Source organism: Phalangium opilio, unplaced genomic scaffold (genome assembly GCF_054372755.1).
Source record: "Phalangium opilio isolate 3A_F unplaced genomic scaffold, DU_Popi_V2 ptg000003l_1, whole genome shotgun sequence".
Lineage (NCBI taxonomy): Eukaryota > Metazoa > Arthropoda > Arachnida > Opiliones > Phalangiidae > Phalangium > Phalangium opilio.
In genome coordinates, this window is record NW_028324145.1 from 3,133,204 (window position 1) to 3,153,550 (window position 20,347).

The 20,347-nt window shown below is 38.8% G+C and overlaps 3 protein-coding genes and 1 non-coding gene across 4 annotated transcripts in view; 1 reads left to right on the forward strand and 3 right to left on the reverse strand.

Annotated features, from left to right (window-relative positions):
• The window catches only part of LOC149717122 (neuropeptide FF receptor 2-like), a 106,152-nt gene that overhangs the window by 57,254 nt on the left and 28,551 nt on the right, over positions 1-20,347 (reverse strand). The gene's annotated exons all lie outside the window — the stretch shown is intronic.
• Positions 3,317-4,813, reverse strand: LOC149717125 (rRNA-processing protein UTP23 homolog). Its single transcript, XM_089835683.1, has 2 exons — positions 4,480-4,813; positions 3,317-3,914 (listed from the first exon to the last, which is right to left on the reverse strand). The coding sequence occupies exons 1-2, from the start codon at positions 4,694-4,696 to the stop codon at positions 3,391-3,393; spliced, it is 741 nt and encodes a 246-aa protein (XP_089691809.1). The 5' UTR covers positions 4,697-4,813; the 3' UTR covers positions 3,317-3,390.
• On the forward strand, positions 5,031-8,997 carry LOC149717126 (presequence protease, mitochondrial). The gene is made up of 3 exons (XM_089835659.1): positions 5,031-6,212; positions 6,293-6,482; positions 6,998-8,997. The coding sequence occupies exons 1-3, from the start codon at positions 5,168-5,170 to the stop codon at positions 8,883-8,885; spliced, it is 3,123 nt and encodes a 1,040-aa protein (XP_089691785.1). The 5' UTR covers positions 5,031-5,167; the 3' UTR covers positions 8,886-8,997.
• On the reverse strand, positions 9,855-9,993 carry LOC149717127 (U4 spliceosomal RNA). Its single transcript, XR_016368486.1, has one exon. It is a non-coding gene; the product is annotated as a U4 spliceosomal RNA (small nuclear RNA).

Genomic DNA, 20,347 nt, shown 5'->3' on the forward strand with positions numbered 1-20,347 from the left:
GGTAAAATTCCTTATAGATAATGATTAGCCTAGCTCGTTCTACATAATCCGCCTAGATACGTTGAGAAAATGCCGGTATACCACTATATTCCAGTTAGCTGTATGTATTCCTGCTATATCCTATAGAGGGGATTTATGGCTTTTAGTGTAGAACATGCCGCCATCTTTTAAAATGGCGGTCCGAAAAGAAACCAAAATTATCTAGTATCTTATAAACTTATAACGTAACCAATATTTACTTTAGCATAAGTTTATAAGTTATGTTCCATAAGTATGACACTACCTATACTTCGTAATGCTAGCGACTTACTGAGAGCTAGTTCGAGAACGACAGGCGAGAATTGACTACACTCGGTTAATTTTGCAGTCCATCTTCCTATTTAGTCTGTACTCAGCCTTTGACAGCGCCTCACCAGGCGTCGCTTTAAGAGAATCAATGACCTACGTCACTTCATGACAAGCTCTCAGTAACCAGTGACAATCTTAAGGAACATAACATATGAACTTGCATAGTATAAATTATATCCTTCACGATGCAATAAAAATAATCGTCCGCCATTAACCGACGGACAAATAGAAATGCTCTCTCGTAAATCCAGTATTCCAGTCCATTCTCTAAAGTCTATGATTAAATTCCAGGTTAAATATACTCGCGTAGGAGTATACGTAATTTGAATTAGAAACAAGGATTACTAGCTTTAACGTAGCTCGCTTTGAAACTCCTACGGAATTTATACTTTTGCTTCGGACTGTCTGTTTCTCTCTCTCTTTCGCTAGCATCTTCCTATCTTTCTGTTTCTCTCTCTCTTTCGCTAGCATCTTCCTATCTTTCTCTCTCTCCCTCTCTTTATTCCACCTCAGGGGCACGAGAGCGAAAACCAAATCGGAACAGTTTTGATCAAACAAAGTCAGACGACACGTGCTTCCGGATCTCGTGTTCCCTCTCGTCTTATTCAGGCTAGGCAATTTGTACCTATTCGGGGAAAAAGGAATATATGCATATTTTAGCTCTTAAAAGACTTTACACTGCCAAGGTATATCCATACTGAATTTCATTCAACGCGGCGTACCGCAACTATAACTGACAGTTTTCAAATTAATAACTTATTACCATTACCTATGGTATTACTTAACTCTGATATATCTACATCACCTTAATGATTTGTTAGCCCAACCTGTCCTAGAAGTATGTATGAAATGGAAACGGAATAAAAAAGAATTACCATTCTTCTGGTGGTTATAAATATAGTTTGTCACGCCACAATTGGGGTCGGGAAAATGACCTTGAAAAAACACAGAAACTACATTTCACCAAATTTGAAAATAAACCTTTTCGATATATGGAAAGGGGGTGGACAACCCTCAGTATCGCGACATACTAAGGGGTTGATCCCTTGCCGTCTTTGCGCACTCTCATGATCCCCCAAGCCTACAGAGAAGCCGCCAAAAAGCGAGATGGAAGGCAAAGTTTTACCACCGTGTCTTTCCCTCTTCGTTAAATCTAGTTGCGTCGAAGTGGTCTATAATCGTGGCTCTGGAAGATTATTAGATATTAGCAGCAAAGGCACCGGGCGTTCCCCGTCAGCCCGTCGGAACATTTTTATTACTTTTCAGGTCGCCATTTTAAAATATGGCCGTAAATTGAACCCCAAAAGTCATAAATCCCGTCCGTAGGATGTAGGGAACCAGTGTACTAAATATTAGTGTAAACGGTTTGGAACTCGCGGGCATTATTACATACAGGTTTTAACATTTCTGGTAGCTATGTTTCAAGATGGCCGCGGATTGGAAAATCCTAGTTTCTTTGTGCGTGCCTACTAATTAAGAGTTACGTCCTTTCAAAACTTCAGCTTTCTAGGTAAAGTGGTTTGGGCTTAGAGTTGATAATCAGTCAGTCAGGACTTCTTGGTTAGGAAAAATATCTTGAGGGGTTTGATAGCCCAAATTATCCTTTTTCAAATGGTACTAATACATTGAACCCTATCTCCATGCGTAAAGAAAACACGTTTCGAAAAACATAGACCGAACGGCCATTCATTGATATTTTGGTCTTCAAAAGTAACGCAATAAGAATAAGTATGGGACTTATCACCGCCTTCAACCAGAATAGAGTAATGTCAGTTCTACGTATGCAAACGGCATACTCTTCTATCTCTTAGCTCAGTGTCATCCCCCTACCAGGCGCGTACAGTATCCACTCTTACAAAAGCGCGCCTAGAGGGAGGGATACAGAGTCTACTCCCCTCTCTACCAACACTACTCTATAGCCACTAATTTTATAGAATGAAAGGCTAAGGGGAATTCACCTGATTGGCTAAGCAAAGCCTGACGTTTAGTATTTAAGATTTTCAACCCCAATAGCATCATGGATATGTATAAATATTCCGTAATAGAAATAATACGTACTATTTATACATGTACATGATAGTATGGGTGACGTACACATAAGACCTGAAATAGCTCTACTGTATCTCACCAGGAAGTCTCTTGGCGGAAAGCGTGTTTAAATCAGAAACAAACCGCCATAAACATACTTATTTATATTACGTTCTTTGTGTCCTTATGAATGGTTTGATTCCCGAAATACATAAAGTAGTCCTTCTAGACAGGTTTATTTTTATCGTTATCATCAACGCGTCAGTGAACCTACACGTGAAAGCCAATCGACGCTAAAGTCAATATTTGGTTGTCATTACATTTAGAGGAAGGCGTGTATCCTCTTATATCTAACCAAGAAGTTATATCTAGTATCTCAGAGAGAAGGTATAAATTCGCCAGATTTCCAGCTTTATCTCCAGTACAAACGTAGGTTCGGAGTCAATCCCCGTCTCTAAATTACAACCAGCATCTCATTGGTTCTTGAAAACTCACGTCAGCGCGACGACGCGAGTGACGAAAGTTACAGTCATATTTTCCGACTGAGGAGAGGCGAAATAGCCCGGCCTCCTTTTACGTCCCCCCTTGTATTTTGAAAGGGGGACTGGGACTATGGCGCGCGAATACAAAGGCATCTTACACATTCTCCCTAATAAACTAGATATCACTTCTTGATCTAACCAAGTAGTAAAAATAATCAATTATATTCGTCAACTGAAAAAGACTCAATAGAAAGATGATACAAATATGCCGAAAGATATTAAAGCCCGCTTATCTTAGTCCCTGCCTTTAACTGTAATAGCTCAGAGTCATTGAATGAACGAAAATACTTCCTTATGCTAAACTAGGTATGTGTAGTTAAAGGGTTTTTTATTTCACTGTCGTTTCATTCAAGCTTATCAGCTAGTCCCTTTGAGGATTGAACAAAAAATAATCCAACTAAAGAATTTAAAATATCCAATTTTTATTAGAAAGTTTAGGAATTTTTACAAAAGTCTCTTAAGCTTAAATAAATTATGCTTGCAAAGCTTCTTTAATGTGCTTGGCTATTTTTACTCTCCGATGTCTTTTCCTCTTTTTCTTTTCAGGATTATTATGCTGTTTATCAAGTTTATTTTTCTTCTTTTGACTCTTTTTACAAGAAAGTGGATTGGCTCCTTTGTTCTTCCTTTTCTTTTTCTTTTTGGGCTCATCTTCTTCTCCAAGGATTTCTTTCTTCAATTCCTTCAAAGTCGTCATTTGGTATTCGGAAGGCTTTGATTTTTCGTCCGCAATATTTTCCGCTACTATGGCGCTTGTGTCCGACGGTTTTTCCATTATAATAGCGTTGAAGTTCATATAAAGCAAAGGAACGCCTGGACTGTTACGTACAATATTGGCCAATTCTCTATCTTGAGTGGCTATGATGTAATGATCTGAGTTGCCATTTTTGATCATATCTTTTAAACACTGGCTTCCGGAGACTGGCTTACTTTCGTGGCCGCATTTGCGAACGGGGTATTGTTTTACGATCACCATAGCGCCATATAACAGGGTACCTTTAATTATAAACAATAGAGCTATATCAGTTGAAGGGGGAAACGTCACAGTTGGGCCTGCCAATAAACGGAGCCGGTTTTCACCCTCCCTCTGTGCGGGCCGCTGAAGAACTATATGCTAAATTTCCCGCACAACATGGCGCCTAGGCGGGGACTAGCGAAACCACGCCTCAAAATCTCTCCTTTCCCCCCAAATTGAAATAGCTCTATAGAGTGTCAGTTGTGACGTCAGATCCAAGGTTAAACGTCACGAGTCTGCCTTTAGCAATGGGCGGCCATGACAGTTACCGTTTTTTCTTTATGGGAAAACAGCATGGGTGACGTCACACCCGCGCTTCTGACAGCACTCTTAGGGACTTGGCAGTACTACGTCATGCAACGTCAGGCTACCTTCCACTAGTGCTAAAAAACATACCAGGAGGAGGGGCTTATGTAGCTTTCATTCTGTTAAAAAACATACCATAATGGCGCTGGGGGCGGAGTTAAGCCCAAATTGCCAAGTCCCTATAGGTTTCATTTTATGGCCAATTCGGCGATTTCAAAATACCTCTCAATAAAGCCTCACCTAATTTTTCTGTTTCCGTTACAACGCAAGTTGTGGTACACATTTTAACTTCGCAATCAAAGTATTTAGGCATTTGCTCCTGAAGATTAACTTTGTAATTAAGTGCCGCTTGACAGAACGTGCCATCAAGAATGATCTGATACGGCGTTCGGAAGTTAAAATTATTCCGGTAAAAGGCGAGATATCTTTGAAGTTTTTTCTGACGCGTTATTTTCATTTTGAGTCTCAAAAATTTTATAGTAAATAACACCACGACCACGTGTTTAGCTTGTCAAATTGTCACCACGTGTTTAACGACAACTCAAGTCTAATACCGATAGCAGACGACGCACCCTTTTCTGAGCAAAAACAGTGCTGAAAATATTCAAAATAAGAAAAAGGCCGTCAAACTCCACAAAAAGATATTTAATTTAAGCAAACGTTCTTGTTACCTAAAACTAATGCTAATAATAATTCTAAAATTTATATTAACTGTAAAAGAAAAATATGTTAAGGTCATAAAATGAAAGTAATTCGGTAAATATTTCTTATATGCAGCTCTAGACTCTAGAGAAACGTCGTCTGCTACACACACCGCGAAGGCCGCCCATTACCGGTGTAAACACCGCGTTTTCAGGTTTAATCGAGGTTAATTAATTTAAAAATTTACCTTTATTACTCGTGAAGGTACTTAATTTTATCGGTTACGATGGTTCTCTCACAATTTCTGCTTCGTTCGCGTCTTCAGCTTTTCAAAACCGTTGAAAATATCCGAAAAGTGAATTCAGTGAGGCAACGTTTACAAGACAAACTAATTACATCATCCAGTTTTATAAATTTTAAATCGTACAACACATCATCGAGTGATAAAAAGGCTGTGGCGGCTCCGGAAACTGAAGCAAACGTAACTGAATACTTATTGAAATACCGAAAAGGGGACGAAATCCTTGGTTTCTCAGTTCAAGAAGTAACGGACGTTCCCGAACTTCATCTTACAGCGTTACGACTAAAGCATGTTAAAACAGGCGCTGATTACATACACGTGGCTAGAAACGATACAAATAACGCCTTTTGCATCGCATTTCGAACCCCTCCAAATGATAACGCGGGGGTTTGTCACATTCTAGAACACTTAGCTTTATGTGGCTCCGAACAATTTCCCTGTCGCGATCCATTTATGAAAATGTTAAGCAGATCTATGGCAACGTTTATGAACGCTCACACGAGTTTTGATCAGACAGCTTACCCCTTTTCCACGCTGAATTTTCACGATTATAATAATTTAATGAGGGTATATCTCGACGCGACCTTTCACCCGAAGTTGAGAAGGCTGGATTTCTTACAGGAAGGTTGGAGATTAGAACACGAAATCACTGAAGATAAAAACACCCCTATAGTCTTCAAGGGAATAGTTTTTAACGAGATGAAAGGAATGTTTTCCAGCTCAGCCTACCATTTTGTTATGAGCTTGTATCGTAAACTTTACCCTGATACCACTTATGCCTTTGAGCACGGCGGGGATCCTTTAGCGATTCCAACTTTGACCCACGAAAATTTGGTCAAATATCATCAAACATACTACCACCCCTCTAACGCCAAATTCTATTCCTATGGAACATTCCCTTTGGAATCACATCTTGAAAACGTGAATAACTACGTCCTAGCCAAGTTTGACAAAAAGGAGCTTGATTCTAGTGTAAAACCTCAACCCAAGTGGACATCACCTAAAGAAGCTCAGATTTATTGCGCACCTGGTACATTAATTTAATAAGTTATGAAAGCAGGAAAATTTAGCAAAATTAACGTCCGTGTTTCCATTTTTACTTATCATTAGATCCAATGGCACCTAACCCAGATAAACAAACTACGATTGCAGTGAATTATAGCTTGTCCGATATAAGAGACACAAATGAAGCCTTTGCCTTGGCTATCATTTGCAATCTCTTGACTGATGGATCTACCTCTCCTTTTTACAAATCACTAATTGAATCGGGAATTGGGGCAGATTTCGCTCCAGGATCGGGGTAAAATATTTTTTAAAGGGGGTTTCCAAAAATACCACATTTTAAGAGCTTCAAAATAAGACCAGAAGTGAGATGATACTTGAAGTACTGAGCTAGCCAAATTCTTCACTTGGCATTAGTGAATATTCTTGATAACACACCAACGGTTGGCCCTCTAGTGGCGGTTTCAGAATTTCCCCTCCAAAACGTGAGACGCTCGCGGTGGTAGACGGCCGAACTAGATTCAAGCACCCGCGTCCGTGTTTCGCCGCTTTAGGTTGAGGGGAAGGGGGTAGGAAATGTTTTTGGAACTCGACCAATTTTTTTCTCTTTAGCGTAGGCGCGTGGGAAGCGGCGTAAAATCCTCAAATTTGTTCACTAGTGCCAGGATCTTCTACCAATGCTAGAGCCCTTCACTTCTAGTCTCATCTCACTTCTGATAAGACTAAACCCTTCAACTCATTTTGAAGTTCCTATAAATATGGTATTTTTTAAACTACCCTTTTAAACATTAATTATTAATTAATCTTCAACAGGTATGGTGGCTACACCCTTCAGAGTAACTTTGCAGTTGGACTTTGTGGCATCCATGACAATGATGCGGAAAAAGTGAAGCAAATAATAGAGGAAACATTCGATCGCGTCATCGAAGAAGGTTTCCCTGAGAAAAGAATTGAAGCCGTTTTGCATTCAATCGAACTAGGAAGTAAACACCAAACAACTAAATTCGGGTACGGGCTAGTCATGGCTATAGCGCCCGTATGGAACCACGAAGGGGACCCGATAGAGTCCATGAAAATCAACAAGAGAGTTGACTGGTTCCGAATGCAACTTAAAAACGACCCGCAATTCCTTCAGAAAATGGTTAAAAAGTACTTCAAGGATAACACACATAAGTTGACGTTAAAAATGAATGTAGACCCAAAATTCAAAGAAAAAGAGGCGGAAAAAGAAGCGAATTTGCTTCGAGAAAAAGTTGCTAAACTAACAGAAAATGATAAGGTTAAACTTTACGAAGAAAGCCTGCAATTAGCGAAGGAACAAAATAGAGTAGAGGATGTATCCTCGTTACCCACTTTACTTGTAGCTGAAGTTGAACCAACAATAGAGAAAACGTCCTACATTGAAAACATAATCGAGAATGTTCCAGTTTCCGCTTACCGCGAAGCCACAAACGGAATTGTTTACTTCCGTGGAATCGCCAGTGGAAATACCCTGCCCGAACACCTAGCACCATACCTCCCAATATTCAGCAGTGTCGTAACAAGTTTGGGAAGCAAAAGGTTGAACTACATGGAACAAGATGAGGAAGCTATGTTATGTACAGGCGGAATTAATGCCTCCGTACACTTAGTGGAAAATCCAGAAATCGCAAATTCTGTCGAAAAAGGGTTGTTAATCTCGAGTTACTGCTTGGAGCGCAACACCCCACGAATGTTTGCGTTATGGAATGATATATTTGAACAGGTCCGTTTCGAGGAAATTGATCGTTTAGCGCAACTTATAAAAATCGAAGCGTCTGATTTGGTGCAAGGCTTAACACACAGCGGACATAGTTACGCCATGAAGAGCGCGGGAAGTAACCTAACAGCTGGGAGTCACCTTTCCGAAATGTTCTCTGGGTTGACGCGAATTCGTCATCAAAAAACGCTAGCGGAACTTGAAGATTTCACTACAGTAGCGGAGAAATTGAAAGATATTGCGGTGATTCTTTTATCCAAGAATGTTCTACGATGTTCCTTACATACCACTCCGCAATTTCACACTGAAGGAATTAACTTTTTGGAGCAGTTCTTGTCAAGTATCCCAAGAATTGAAGGGGAATCATTAACCGGGTTTATTCCCGAGAAATTTAGCGCTAGCGGAAGCCAAACTCACTTTGCCATGCCTATAGGCGTTAATTTCGTCGCAAAGGCTTCAAATACAGTCACTTACAGCCATCCCGACTTTGCAAACCTGAGAATTCTCAGCAAATTACTTAGTAGAAAGTTTCTTCATCGCGAAATACGGGAACAAGGCGGAGCTTATGGTAGTGGGGCGACCCTTAACAGCGGAGGCGTTTTTACTTTCTATTCATATCGCGATCCTAACGTATCTAAAACACTGGAGGCTTTCGAAAGGGGCGTAACTTGGGCGCAAAATGGGCATTTCTCGTTAATTGACGTGGATGAAGCCAAACTTAATGTCTTCTCGGAAATAGATCATCCCGTAACGCCAGGGGACAAAGGGTTAAGTCGATTCATTAATGGAGTTAATGATGAAATGAAACAAGAACATAAAAATCGTATTTTCGCGGCTAATAAGGAGAGTTTAGTTAACGTAGCTACAAAATACTTCACAAATGACGCGACCAAAGGGGTGACTGTTATAGGACCTGAAAATGATTATACTAAAAATAATAACTTTAAAATTGTTACAGAATAATTACAAAAGGTTTTGGTGAAAAAAAAAAAGAAAAATGTATGGAATACAATATTTCTTTGTAGAAGTGTGATTATTTAAAATAAAAAATAGTAATTTGTTACCCAAAATAAAATTTGGACGCTAGTTTAATTATTGGCACCACTTCACTAGTGGAAATAAGCCTTTGAGGTTTGAGTCTTCGATGTAAAAAACGTTGGTAGGCAACCTCAGTATCAGAACATACAACGGGGGCTGACCCATAACCTGAAAAGAGAGATGGAAGGCAATGTTTTACCCCCGTTTCTTTCCCTCTTAGTTACTGTAGCATTAAAAGTTTTTACCAGGGAGCACAATTTTTGTGCTCACTGTTTTTACAACCAAAAGCTCTCCCTGTTTCCAGTCAGTGTTGCCAATGTTCAAACTGTCAATTTCCCGCCTGACGACCCAAAATTTCCCGCCGACGGTCATTATTTCCCGCAACTCCTTTTAGAGCAAAATTGACGTAAGTTTTACGTTTTCAGCCGCACTAAAATTTAAGTAAGCATTGTGAACTTGTGAAGGTGTTGCCTGAGAAGCACTAAATACTAAACTATAAGAAAGGTCCCATTTGGGGGACCAAAACTATGAAGGAAACATTGATGGTCGGTTGGTAAAAATCGGATGCGCCAAGCCAAAAAATTAAAATTTTACCAAATGTTTAAAAAAACATGATCAAAACCCCACGGTCATTGAAATTCCCGCCAAATCGATTGATTTATCAAAAAACTACCTTTTTCCCGCCAAAGCCAAAATACCATCGAAAAATCCCGCAAAACGGGAAATTTCCCGCACATTGGCAACACTGTTTCCAGTTATCACGTCGTAATAAGCCCATGATAAACCTATACTAAATACATAAATTTAACATGGATTAACAATATCAGTTAAACTATGCCTTGTAAAGTTAGTGGAGTATATGAATGCGTAATTTGATTTTGGAATTTTCATGAGGCCTTTTTGGCCAGACAAAAATTGCTATAGCCGACGGTATTTCACGTCGTCTCAGCGGGTATTGGGTTAAGTTTTCAACTAGCAATAGTCACAACTCAGTTAAACTTCATTGTTTATGACAATGCCTCTGCGCAATGATAACTGTAAAGGATAAAAGCGAAAACAATTATAAGAATGGATTGATCACAAATGTAAGAAGTATGCCGCTAGTATTTCTAAAATTTTAAGAAACGTCTCAGTTCTAATGGCTCTAAGAATGTTCAGGCGTATTACGACACTAACATACTAAACTATTGTCAATAATAAGTTTAATTATATAAAGGTAATCTAGTCCAAAATCACTGAAATGATAAAGTTTGGCAAGGACTCTACCGGGGGGGGGGACGCCATTAGGGCTGTTTCTAACCCCGATTGACTCCTTGAGAGTTAAATTGCTTATCCCTAGGCCTGTGCGAGTACTCGAATGAAGGCGAAAATCCAAATTTTAGGACTTGAAAATTATTTAGTGGGGTTTAATCGATTTAAAGTTTAGAAAAGACAGGTGATTGGACAAAAATTTTACTTCAGCTAAATGAGTTAAGCAAACCAGAACCAAAATTTAAAATTTTTGTTACTGCGCGTCATTTTCGTCGTAAGATTTATACTTCGTGAGTAAAATTTATCCTAATTAGAAATTAATTTATTATAATTCTTGTATTATTAATTATGTAAAATTAAACTAAGTTAATTATATTAAAGTTAGTATTAATAGAATTAATTTATTAGGACTCGACTAGGACTTGATATAATTTATCAGGACTCGACTGGGACTTGATATAATTTATCAGGACTCGACACTGGACTTGAAACCTCGTTCTTAAGCTGACTTAAGGACTCGAGGACTCGACACCAATTAAAAGGCTCGACTCGAGATTCTATAAGAGCTTTTTTTAGGACTCGAGACTCGACTCGAACCCCAAAAAACTGGACTCGCACAGGCCTACTTATCCCTCTCCCTAGATCGATTCCGTACCTATAAGTTATTTATCTTATGGTGAAAATAATTGTTTTTAAGTTTCACGAGCTAAATTCAATTACCCCGCCCAGAAAAATAAATTCCTAGAGTGTAGACATAAGATATTATCACTTTAGCCTCGAGATAAAAACAAACATATAATTAAAATAAAAAGAAAGAGCTATACGTTCTGTTCTTCCGGTGTTGGTTTTAAAATATTTCATGGGAATCGTGGTTAAACCACCGCAACGAATGACCATGGCTATCTACAACTCTAAAGGCGGCGTAACACGTTTGTTATTTCACGCGCATCGATTTATTGTGATAAGTATAACGGAATATTGTGGCTCCAGCTTAAGATTTTAACCAGGATGCTAAGGAATGCAAAAATAATTTTCACGCGCTCCGATAATATAATAAAATACAAATTATAATGGCATGGCAGAGACAGGAGCACAAAAGAAATTCCTAGACTCTATATTGTATCTTAGCAAATTTTGATGGCTTGTTAACGCTAAGCAGACGAGAGCCTCCCTTCAAAAACATTGCAATTATACATTTTTAAAGTTGGCGCGTCTATCTCTAGGTGGGAAAATTAATTACGGTACATCGTGTATTGAATCTTCTTTTTGAAAGAGAGATGGCCCCAAGAGTAACGGCGATTACAATAATACCGTTTCATCTTGGAGGAGAGAAGTTTACATTTTGGAGTGGTAAAGAGAAGTTTTTATAAGAGAGTTAGATGGAGAAGCAATACCCTATCCTATAACGTTGGCTTTGTACCCTCGAAAATCGGCAACGACGTTTGCAAAGATTTGTTGGGAATATTTGTGAAATTTGTTTACCTTTCTCGTGATCTCAATCAACAACGGCTACCCACCCATGTGCCATTTTCCTATTAAACTTAATTTCAAAAACATAAAGTGGAAAAACAGTTTTCAAGAATGTCAATACGAGGCAGCACTTTTCACACCCCTACAAAATCGCAAGATATTCTGGGAAACTTTCATTGACGCACATGACCCATCTATATTTCTACTACATCATATAGCTTAAGTTCATAAGATATGTTCCATAAGTTTGTCACTGGTTACTGAGAGCGTGTCATGAAGTGACGTAGGTGAAACGTCATGGATTATTCGTAAAGCGACAACTGGTGAGGCGCTGACAAAGGTTTAGTACAGACTAAATAGGAAGATGGACTGCAAAACCGAGTAGTTAATTGTCGCGTCGTTTTCGAACAAGCTCTCATTAAGTCTCTAGCATTACGAAGTATAAGAAGTATCATACTTATGGAGCATATCATATAAACCTATGATCATAGTCATAATCTCTGGTCTCTACAAGAGAGACGGAACATGATCGGAAGCATAAGTAACACACAATGCTCTTGTTTACTTGGGCCTAAAATATGGCTAAAATATAAAATCGAAATAAACTCCACCACTTAAGCGAAATTTATTTGCGTTTCCGTTCACCAGGCGTCGTTTTAAGAGTTTAAATCTACGCTAGCGCTATATTTACGCCATGGACAAAGCAAATAATTTGCTTTGTCCATGTGTACTCTGGGCGTTTTACACCGTCAACTACGGGTTCAACTCCAGAATGTAAACGTCTCTCCTCTTATATTTCCATCCCTCAGGCGATGCCATAAGAGAAATCACGATTTCAAAAACTTACGTGCAAAACAAAAAGCAGTATATGCAATTTACAATAACGCTATAGGAGGATTACATCAGGGCAGGGGCTACTTGTTGCAGAGCTGGTGACAGAAGTTAGTGCCTCCATAAGTTTGTAAGATATGTTCCATAAGTTGGACACAACTTATACTTCGTAATGCTAGAGATTTACTGAGAGCTAGTTCGAGAACGACACGAGAATTGACTACACTCGGTTTTGCAGTCGATCTTCCTATTTAGTCTGTACTAAACCTTTGTCAGCGCGTCACCAGTTGTCGCTTTACGAAGAATCTATGACGTTTCACCTATACGTCATTTCATGACAAGCTCTCAGTATTCCAGTGACAAACTTATGGAACATATCTTATGAACTATGCCACTACAGTATTATTCATCCATGGGTTAACAATGAAACCGCCACGCACCGCTCCATTTCTTATCCATAAATTTAAAGGAGGAGAAAATAAGCAAGAGTTAAATATTGAAAGAAAAAAAAATAACGAAAATGATTTTCGAAGTTCGTGCAAGAATTTAATGGGGAAAGATATGAGCTCTAATTATAGCTGATAAAAATCCAATTATAGCTTCCTAAGATAATCAAAAACAAAAAGAAAAATGAAGTCCTCAAAGGTGGGGGAATCTGGTAAACTCAAAGTGACACCAGACTCGTTTTTTATCTTGATTAACCATCTTCGTTGTCTAGCAACCGCGCAAAAAAAAAACCTTATATAAAATAAGATCTCTTTGAAAGAATTATGATGTTCCAATAATATGCGTTTCTCCTAATTTTCGTGACGTCACGCGACTGTCTGCAAAGACTGTAACCATACCTGGGTTATAAAACCTTGATGATACTACCTAACCAAGGTCATTTGATACGACTGAAAGTTCCTGAAGTTATTAAACTGGTCATATTTTTATAAGTTAAACCATAAGTTTATAAAATATGTTCCATAAGTTTGTCACTGGTTACTAGGGACTTGTCATGAAGTGATTGACGTCATAGATTCTCGTAAAGCGACGCCTGGTGAGGCTTTGTCAAAGGCTTAGTACAGACTAAATAGGAAGATGGACTGCAAAACCGAGTGTAGTCAACTAAGTATACGAAGTGTCATACTTAAGGAACATGTCTTATAAACTTATGGTTAAACCCAATCATAAACTCTCTACTTAGGATTGTGTTGGCTGTCCTCGGGATATCGTGGGTGGATGATTCTATATTTTAAATGTAATATACTATTTTCCATTTTTGACAAGATAACATTTTCGTGGTGGAATAGATAGGTACCATCAACGAAAAGAAGGTTCTAACGCGCATCTAACCTTAGAGGAGGGAAGTTTGATATACTGGAGTGGTATAGCTGCGGGCAATCAGTGGCTGTTTAAAAATCCCAGTATGCTCTTCAAGGTTGGGCATCATATAGTGCAGCCGCCTCTCGGTGAAAATATTTTACTAATTTAGTCACGTATAAATTGTAGTTCTTGTTTCTATAACCAGGTGTCACTTAAAGCTTATACCCAAGCTAAAAACGGGGTACTATGGGTAAAGTTACGTCCATGCATGGAAAGTACCCCCTCATGTTGGCGCTATAGAGTATTCTACTCCATTATAAACTTCCCTCCTCCAAGATCTAACTTTAGTATCTGCGGGTTATCCGTACGCGTTGAGGAATGTGGCGTTATTTAGGGGATTTAGAACATTTTTTATACGATATTAAAGTTGAGATCCTGCATGTTCTTATAGTTAATTCGCCCCGTTACTCTCTGCTTTGGAGCCAAATCATCGTAACTCTCCATAATTTCTAGGTTATCTAGCAAAATCGTGTATTAATTCCATATTATTGACAAAAGTTTAAATGAAATATTTAAATATTGCCAACAAAAGCTTATTTCTATTAAAAAAATTTATTTCATATAATGTGGCAGAAAATATTTAATGGTAGTAAAAATTCTCGGAAAAGTCTTTCGTTAGTTACGACATTTTGGCTGCAAGATATACCAGTCTAATTCCAAAATATTGTTAAGTAATATTAAAAAAGAAAACCTTTATGTCTGTGAGGAGAATTTCCATCTGAGTGCGCAATAAAAGCTAAAGGAGGCCCCCACCCACTTATAACGGGATTGGTACGCCAGGTTTGACTTGAACCGTGACTTTGACTTGACCAGAGAAAGGCGCCCTGAACATAAAAGCGTGGCTGGCGTTGCACCCCGAAAGAAAATCTATATAAAACATCCAATTAATCAAAGCGTAAGTTAATAGATTTCAACGTCGAGATCTTTAACTACTACTGACAAGGGTCCTCCTTAAACGGTCACGTTCGCCGCCCCAAAGAGCCTCCAAAAAATGACGGGGTGGTACCAATAGGTACTGCACCGCGCGGTCTGTCTCGCGTGGTCATAGAGGCGCCTCAATGGGGTAGACCGACTAACGGGACCGTAATTGCTCAATCAATCGCCCTGAGGCTTTGATCCACCCGAGAAGACAATAGGTGAAGGAAGAGATTCGTAAAACCACTTCGAGAGTTGCGAGGAGGAGAGGCCGATGCGTAGTGCCGGCTTTAAAATAATAGCGCCCAATTTTCTGCCACCCTTGTTTGTTTTTGGCAAAATATTTTCTAACCCCCTGATAGAGCGTTTCACGGATTCGAAATAGATAATATCCTAACAGGCAAGACCGAGGGGCACCAACAACCAAGACTCCCGGACACAACTCAACAAAGGAAAACTGAAATTTTAACCAATTCGGGTAATGCTTTCTTTTGACATGTAACATCGTTAAAATGTTCTATGTCAATTTATAAATGAAATGACACCTATATACTCCTTGTGAGGCTTGGAAAACCGCTATCCCATAGAAAACCTTTCAAGGATACACCCTAGTGTTGCTCAAAGACTGTTGATAGCTTTCCTCTGGGGAAGGGACTAGATTTCGTAAGATAATTTACACGGCCATATTGGTAAGTTGAATGCCAGGGTAAAGCTGAAATCCACCAGTAAATGGCTGCCAGAATCGTTGTAAAACCTTTGAGGATGTGACATACTACTAACTCGCTGCACTGTACTTCGTGTTACCACCCTTTTTGGGAACACCATACATAAACCTTTCTAACTTGATAAAAGATAATCCCTTATATAATCAGTCATAGAAAACCTCTCAATTCAGTTACATTCTAAGACTTTAACTAAATACAATCCCCTTTTCGAACCAATAATCCATTTAAACTTCAGTAGACACGTTTTCACCAAAAGACTTCGCATTCACAATTCCTTTAAATCACGCTACTCTATCTGTGGGAAGCAAAATAATAATTAAACGTTGAAGGTATTACCCACCTGCTTTATCTAAATATCGATACAATATCCGAAATTGCAAAACGTGGTGTACCTAAAAGGTCTATGATCCGATCTCAGTGTTTCGATAATATAAGACGATAGGGGATAATGTACCCTACTCGAATTTTATACTTCCAAGAAACCTTGAATCGAGTAAATTCCAACTAGTTTAGTGGTCAAACAAACACTCCTAAATGTATATTGGGAACGAAATAGCAAGTGAAATTTTGGCATTCTCTAAATTCAAGGATGAACTACTACATTCAATCAACGCTGTAAGAAGGAGGATCGGTTTTTGCTCAATTTCAAGTGGATCGAGTCTTTGTTTTCGGGGTCAGAGTGTCGCGGATTTCTGGTGCGGCACCAGTGAATACAACGTGCGTTGGATATTCAGTTTCAAATTTGCAATTGTCACCGCGCTCGAATGGTTATTCACGAAGAGCGAGTTGTGATTAGTCAAGAGTTAGTTTATTTTTCGAATGTCAAATTTTTCCAAGTGGTTAAGAAGTCAGGCAGCTCGCGTTATGCTTAAACAAACATTGGGAAAACCACACTTTACGATAGAGAGTGGTGCTAAGAGAATATAACATATTGGAGTAGAAATTAATATTACGTAAAGGGAAATTCATTTAAAGTTTGATGACCCAATCACGATTCCAAAAGTATATAGATATAAAACAAAAAGTACACTTCGTTGAAACTTCCTCGTACCGTCTAATAAAAGAAGTCCTCCTTTATCCCAGAATAGTGTCGACCTCCCCTCTGAGTGGCACCAAAGAGAATATACCAAGAGGAGCAGAAAGTCTAGCCTTTCAGAAGGCTTTTGAAAATCCCGGCCACGGTTTTGGAGGAACAAGATCCGGTTTTTGTTGATTGGCTAAGCAGCGACGCCTTTTAATGGTTAAATTATGTCGGCTGCTTATTTTTGGTGATGGGAAAGGGTTGATCTCTGGTCTGGGTTGACCGTTGACGTACAAAAGGTAATTTTTAAGCAGACGACACGGTCACGTGAACAACCGGAACTAGTTTCTCCAAATTCAGAGCCGTATTTACAAAGTTTCTGCTCCTCTTGATATATTCTCTTTGGTGGCACAGGGAACAAGCCCTGTACCATAAATTAACGTTTGGATCGCCAGCATCAGTACTACTTTCTATAAACCTGTGACTTCCAAAAAGCCCTTCCCTGATTGGTTTGTTCGTTTAGGGGGTTAAGAGGAGGGTAGTTTGCTTCTCAGTTTACATGTCGTCTACAGCCAAAGGCAGGGAATTGTTAATGAAGTGTACTTTTGGTTTTAGTATCCATAAACTTTTGATGATACTAAATCCATAAGGTCTCAGGTCTGAACGTCAAGGTTCTTGCATGAAAGCTATTAATTTGCCTTAGAACAAGCCTTCTTTGGTGTATCAAATTGGATCCACTTACGAAAGTTGGTTCTCGTTACAATCTCCCAACGAACTTCAGCCCATAGCGAGAAGGGTATCCGTGGAAAATTAGAACAAAACGTTAAGTATTACTCGGTTTTTCCCTAAAATTTTCTGCCTTATACCAAGCGGGAGTTCAAAGGTTAAACCTACGCTAAGTCCCGAGGAACAACTGGGTTGAACTGGCTAAAACAATAAGCTGCCTTTTCTTGACATTCATTAGGTGTCAAACAAAGTTAGCGCCAGTTGAAACGAGGGAGACCACCGGAATGGATAATACTAGGGTTGCCGCCAAACCCCTGTCACTCGCGTATTGACCTCACTCGCTTCTTAACAGTTTTTCAACCCACCCACAAACTCGCATGCGTTAGGCCTATCGAAAAAAAAATTGTAATTCAACTTGAAATAGTCTTAATTTCTTTGTTAGAATAGAGCAGTAAGAAAGCTTGCGACTATTGCGAAGTATTACAGGGCCAGTACTAAAGGGAACGGTAGCCTTTCCTTATGAAAAACGTTTAAGTTTTTAATTCGAAGATCATTACTAGAAGTATAACTTTGACATTTTAAAGACTAGCTACGCGCGCTACCCAGTGTTTCTGCGGGTGTTTTATCTTAAGGGACTAGAAACCGGGAAGAGTTTCCTGTCTATGTAGACACTAAACACTAAATAGTCTTTGGGGTATGAAATATATGCAAGAAACGAACATTTTTAACAATTTTCGATTTGAATAAAACGATGCTTAATTATGGGTTATTCATTAAGGACGTTCTAAATGGCTAAGGGTCCGCGGACCCAACCTTGAGCCACTCAATCAAGCCACTAATGTTACTGATATCAACAATGAAGTTTGGCAAATCAAATTCGTAAATCAACGAATTATGACGGTGCATCCAGAACAAGCATACGATCAGCAAATAACTTTCTGAAAATTATACAGGTTGCAAAAGCCCAATCTGTCCTCTAAACAAAATACCTTGTGCCAACGCATTCAGAGGTCAAGCAAATAACCTTTCAAATTAAAAATAACCTTTGAACATTTAATGTTATTAAAAGCAAAAATTAATTACTCCATTTAACAGACCTCTAATTTAACGTAAAGTGGCAAACTTTCGCTGGTTCATTTCAGTCCCTCAATTTTGAATAGAAAAAAATTCGTGTCCGGTAATTAGCAATTTAAGGCGCGATTTCACTCAATTAAAATGAAGGAAAAAGTCAAGGGACTCTTCTGAAGAGTTAAACTTCAAGAGAGAGACACAGAGAGAGAGACACAGAGAGAGGATCGAGTAAGAGATAAGAATGTCAAAAAGTGAGCGAAGCGACAACGGGCGTTTCGTTTTCAGCGCCCCGTCTAGCAATAATTATTATAAATTAGTGGGACATTATTTTAACTAGACTCATTAAGAGGTACTTCCATCTCTCTTTCCATTCATTTGAACAGACGACAATTCGACAAAAGAGGGGGAGAGCGCGCTTGAACGTCCACAAATTAAGGGTTAATATTTTTACGCGAATTATGCGATGGTATAAAAAAATTATGGTGTAAATAACGTTTATTATTTACAAATCCAACTACACGCGTAATTGTTAATATCATAATCAACTGTGTAACACCAAATATAATTAATATAATTTATTTGCTGATTACTATTTACTGGGAGTATGGTTTAATATAAGAACATAAAAGTTTAGGAGGTCAAATTATTTGGAGCACGAGGTCGAAAGTCTCATTTTATAGTTGAGAACTCCAGCTCGTGTAAATACCTTCAGAGGACATCATATGTCCAAGCTCAGACCACCTACCCATGGACAGGCATCCCCGTGTTAAACCACGGTTTTCAAATTGAGTCTGTTTGTGGAGATGAATTTCCAGTAGCCGCCACCGCGGCGCTTTCGTCAGGCGTTACCATTTGCTAACCTAGCTTCCTGTCCATGCCATGGTCTGAGGTCCAAGTTTCCTCTTGGACCGAGTGTTTAAGGAACTGCAACTGGAAGAGTCTTCTATATGCTGACACTAAACAGTTTTGGACCATGGCCTCACCCTGGCCAAACTATCATAAAGGTACAATGTTACGATTCTAGAATAGATCGTTCTTAACAGGTTTAATGGCTAGGGCTCACGAACCCAACCTTGAGGAACTCAACCAAAGCCTTCCTGATATTAACCACGCAGTTTTGGTCAAATTCGGTATCAAATTGTGGATGTGCATAAAGAACAAACATAGAAACAAACAAACCACTTTCTGAAATATATACAGTCAGGGTGATTCTTATAAGTGTGGCGTAAATTCAAGGGGATGTTCTTTGGGTTATTTTCAGTCGAAAATTTTCAATGACAATTTCCCGTCCGAGTCACTGTTTTCAAGTTATTTCATAGATGACCCTTTAAATTTAATTAAAAAACTGATAGGCAATGCTAATTTAATTAAGGGGTCATCCCTAAATCACTCAAATCACAACTGTGGCCCGGTCACGGAAAATTGACTCCAAATCGCCAAAAGAACATTCCCCTTAATTTATCGCAGACTATCCGAAACACCCGTAATGGCATATACCTTTTGTGGATTAGTAGGACATTTCATCTGTTATTCAACTGAAAATTGAATGCATTCACTTAAGAAAGATAAAAAGTGAAGGGGTGTAAAAAGAGGCCAATACCTCGAATCTCATAAATCGTTCTCCATCAAATAAAAAAAAAATTCTTATTTTGATTGTCAAAATGCGGAGGAGGAGTCGCGAGTCGTACATGATTATTTAACGACATTGCCAGACCTGCCTGATAGAATTTAAACTCCTACGACACCATCGATTTCTTTTTATCAAATTGTAGGTTTTACATGGTAATACGATAAACTTAAGTAGGTTTATCTCTAAACCATCGTCCTGTCCGAGAACCAATATAATATTACATAAGCTTATACATTTACTATGATAAACGCTAGAAATTCTAGAATCTAGATCATTCATTTCATTTGTTCTTCAGTAGGTTATGGATGAGATCAAGTAACTAAAGCTCACACTCTGCACTAGGACTAGAGTATAGACATTTCTTGGTGTATACCAATTT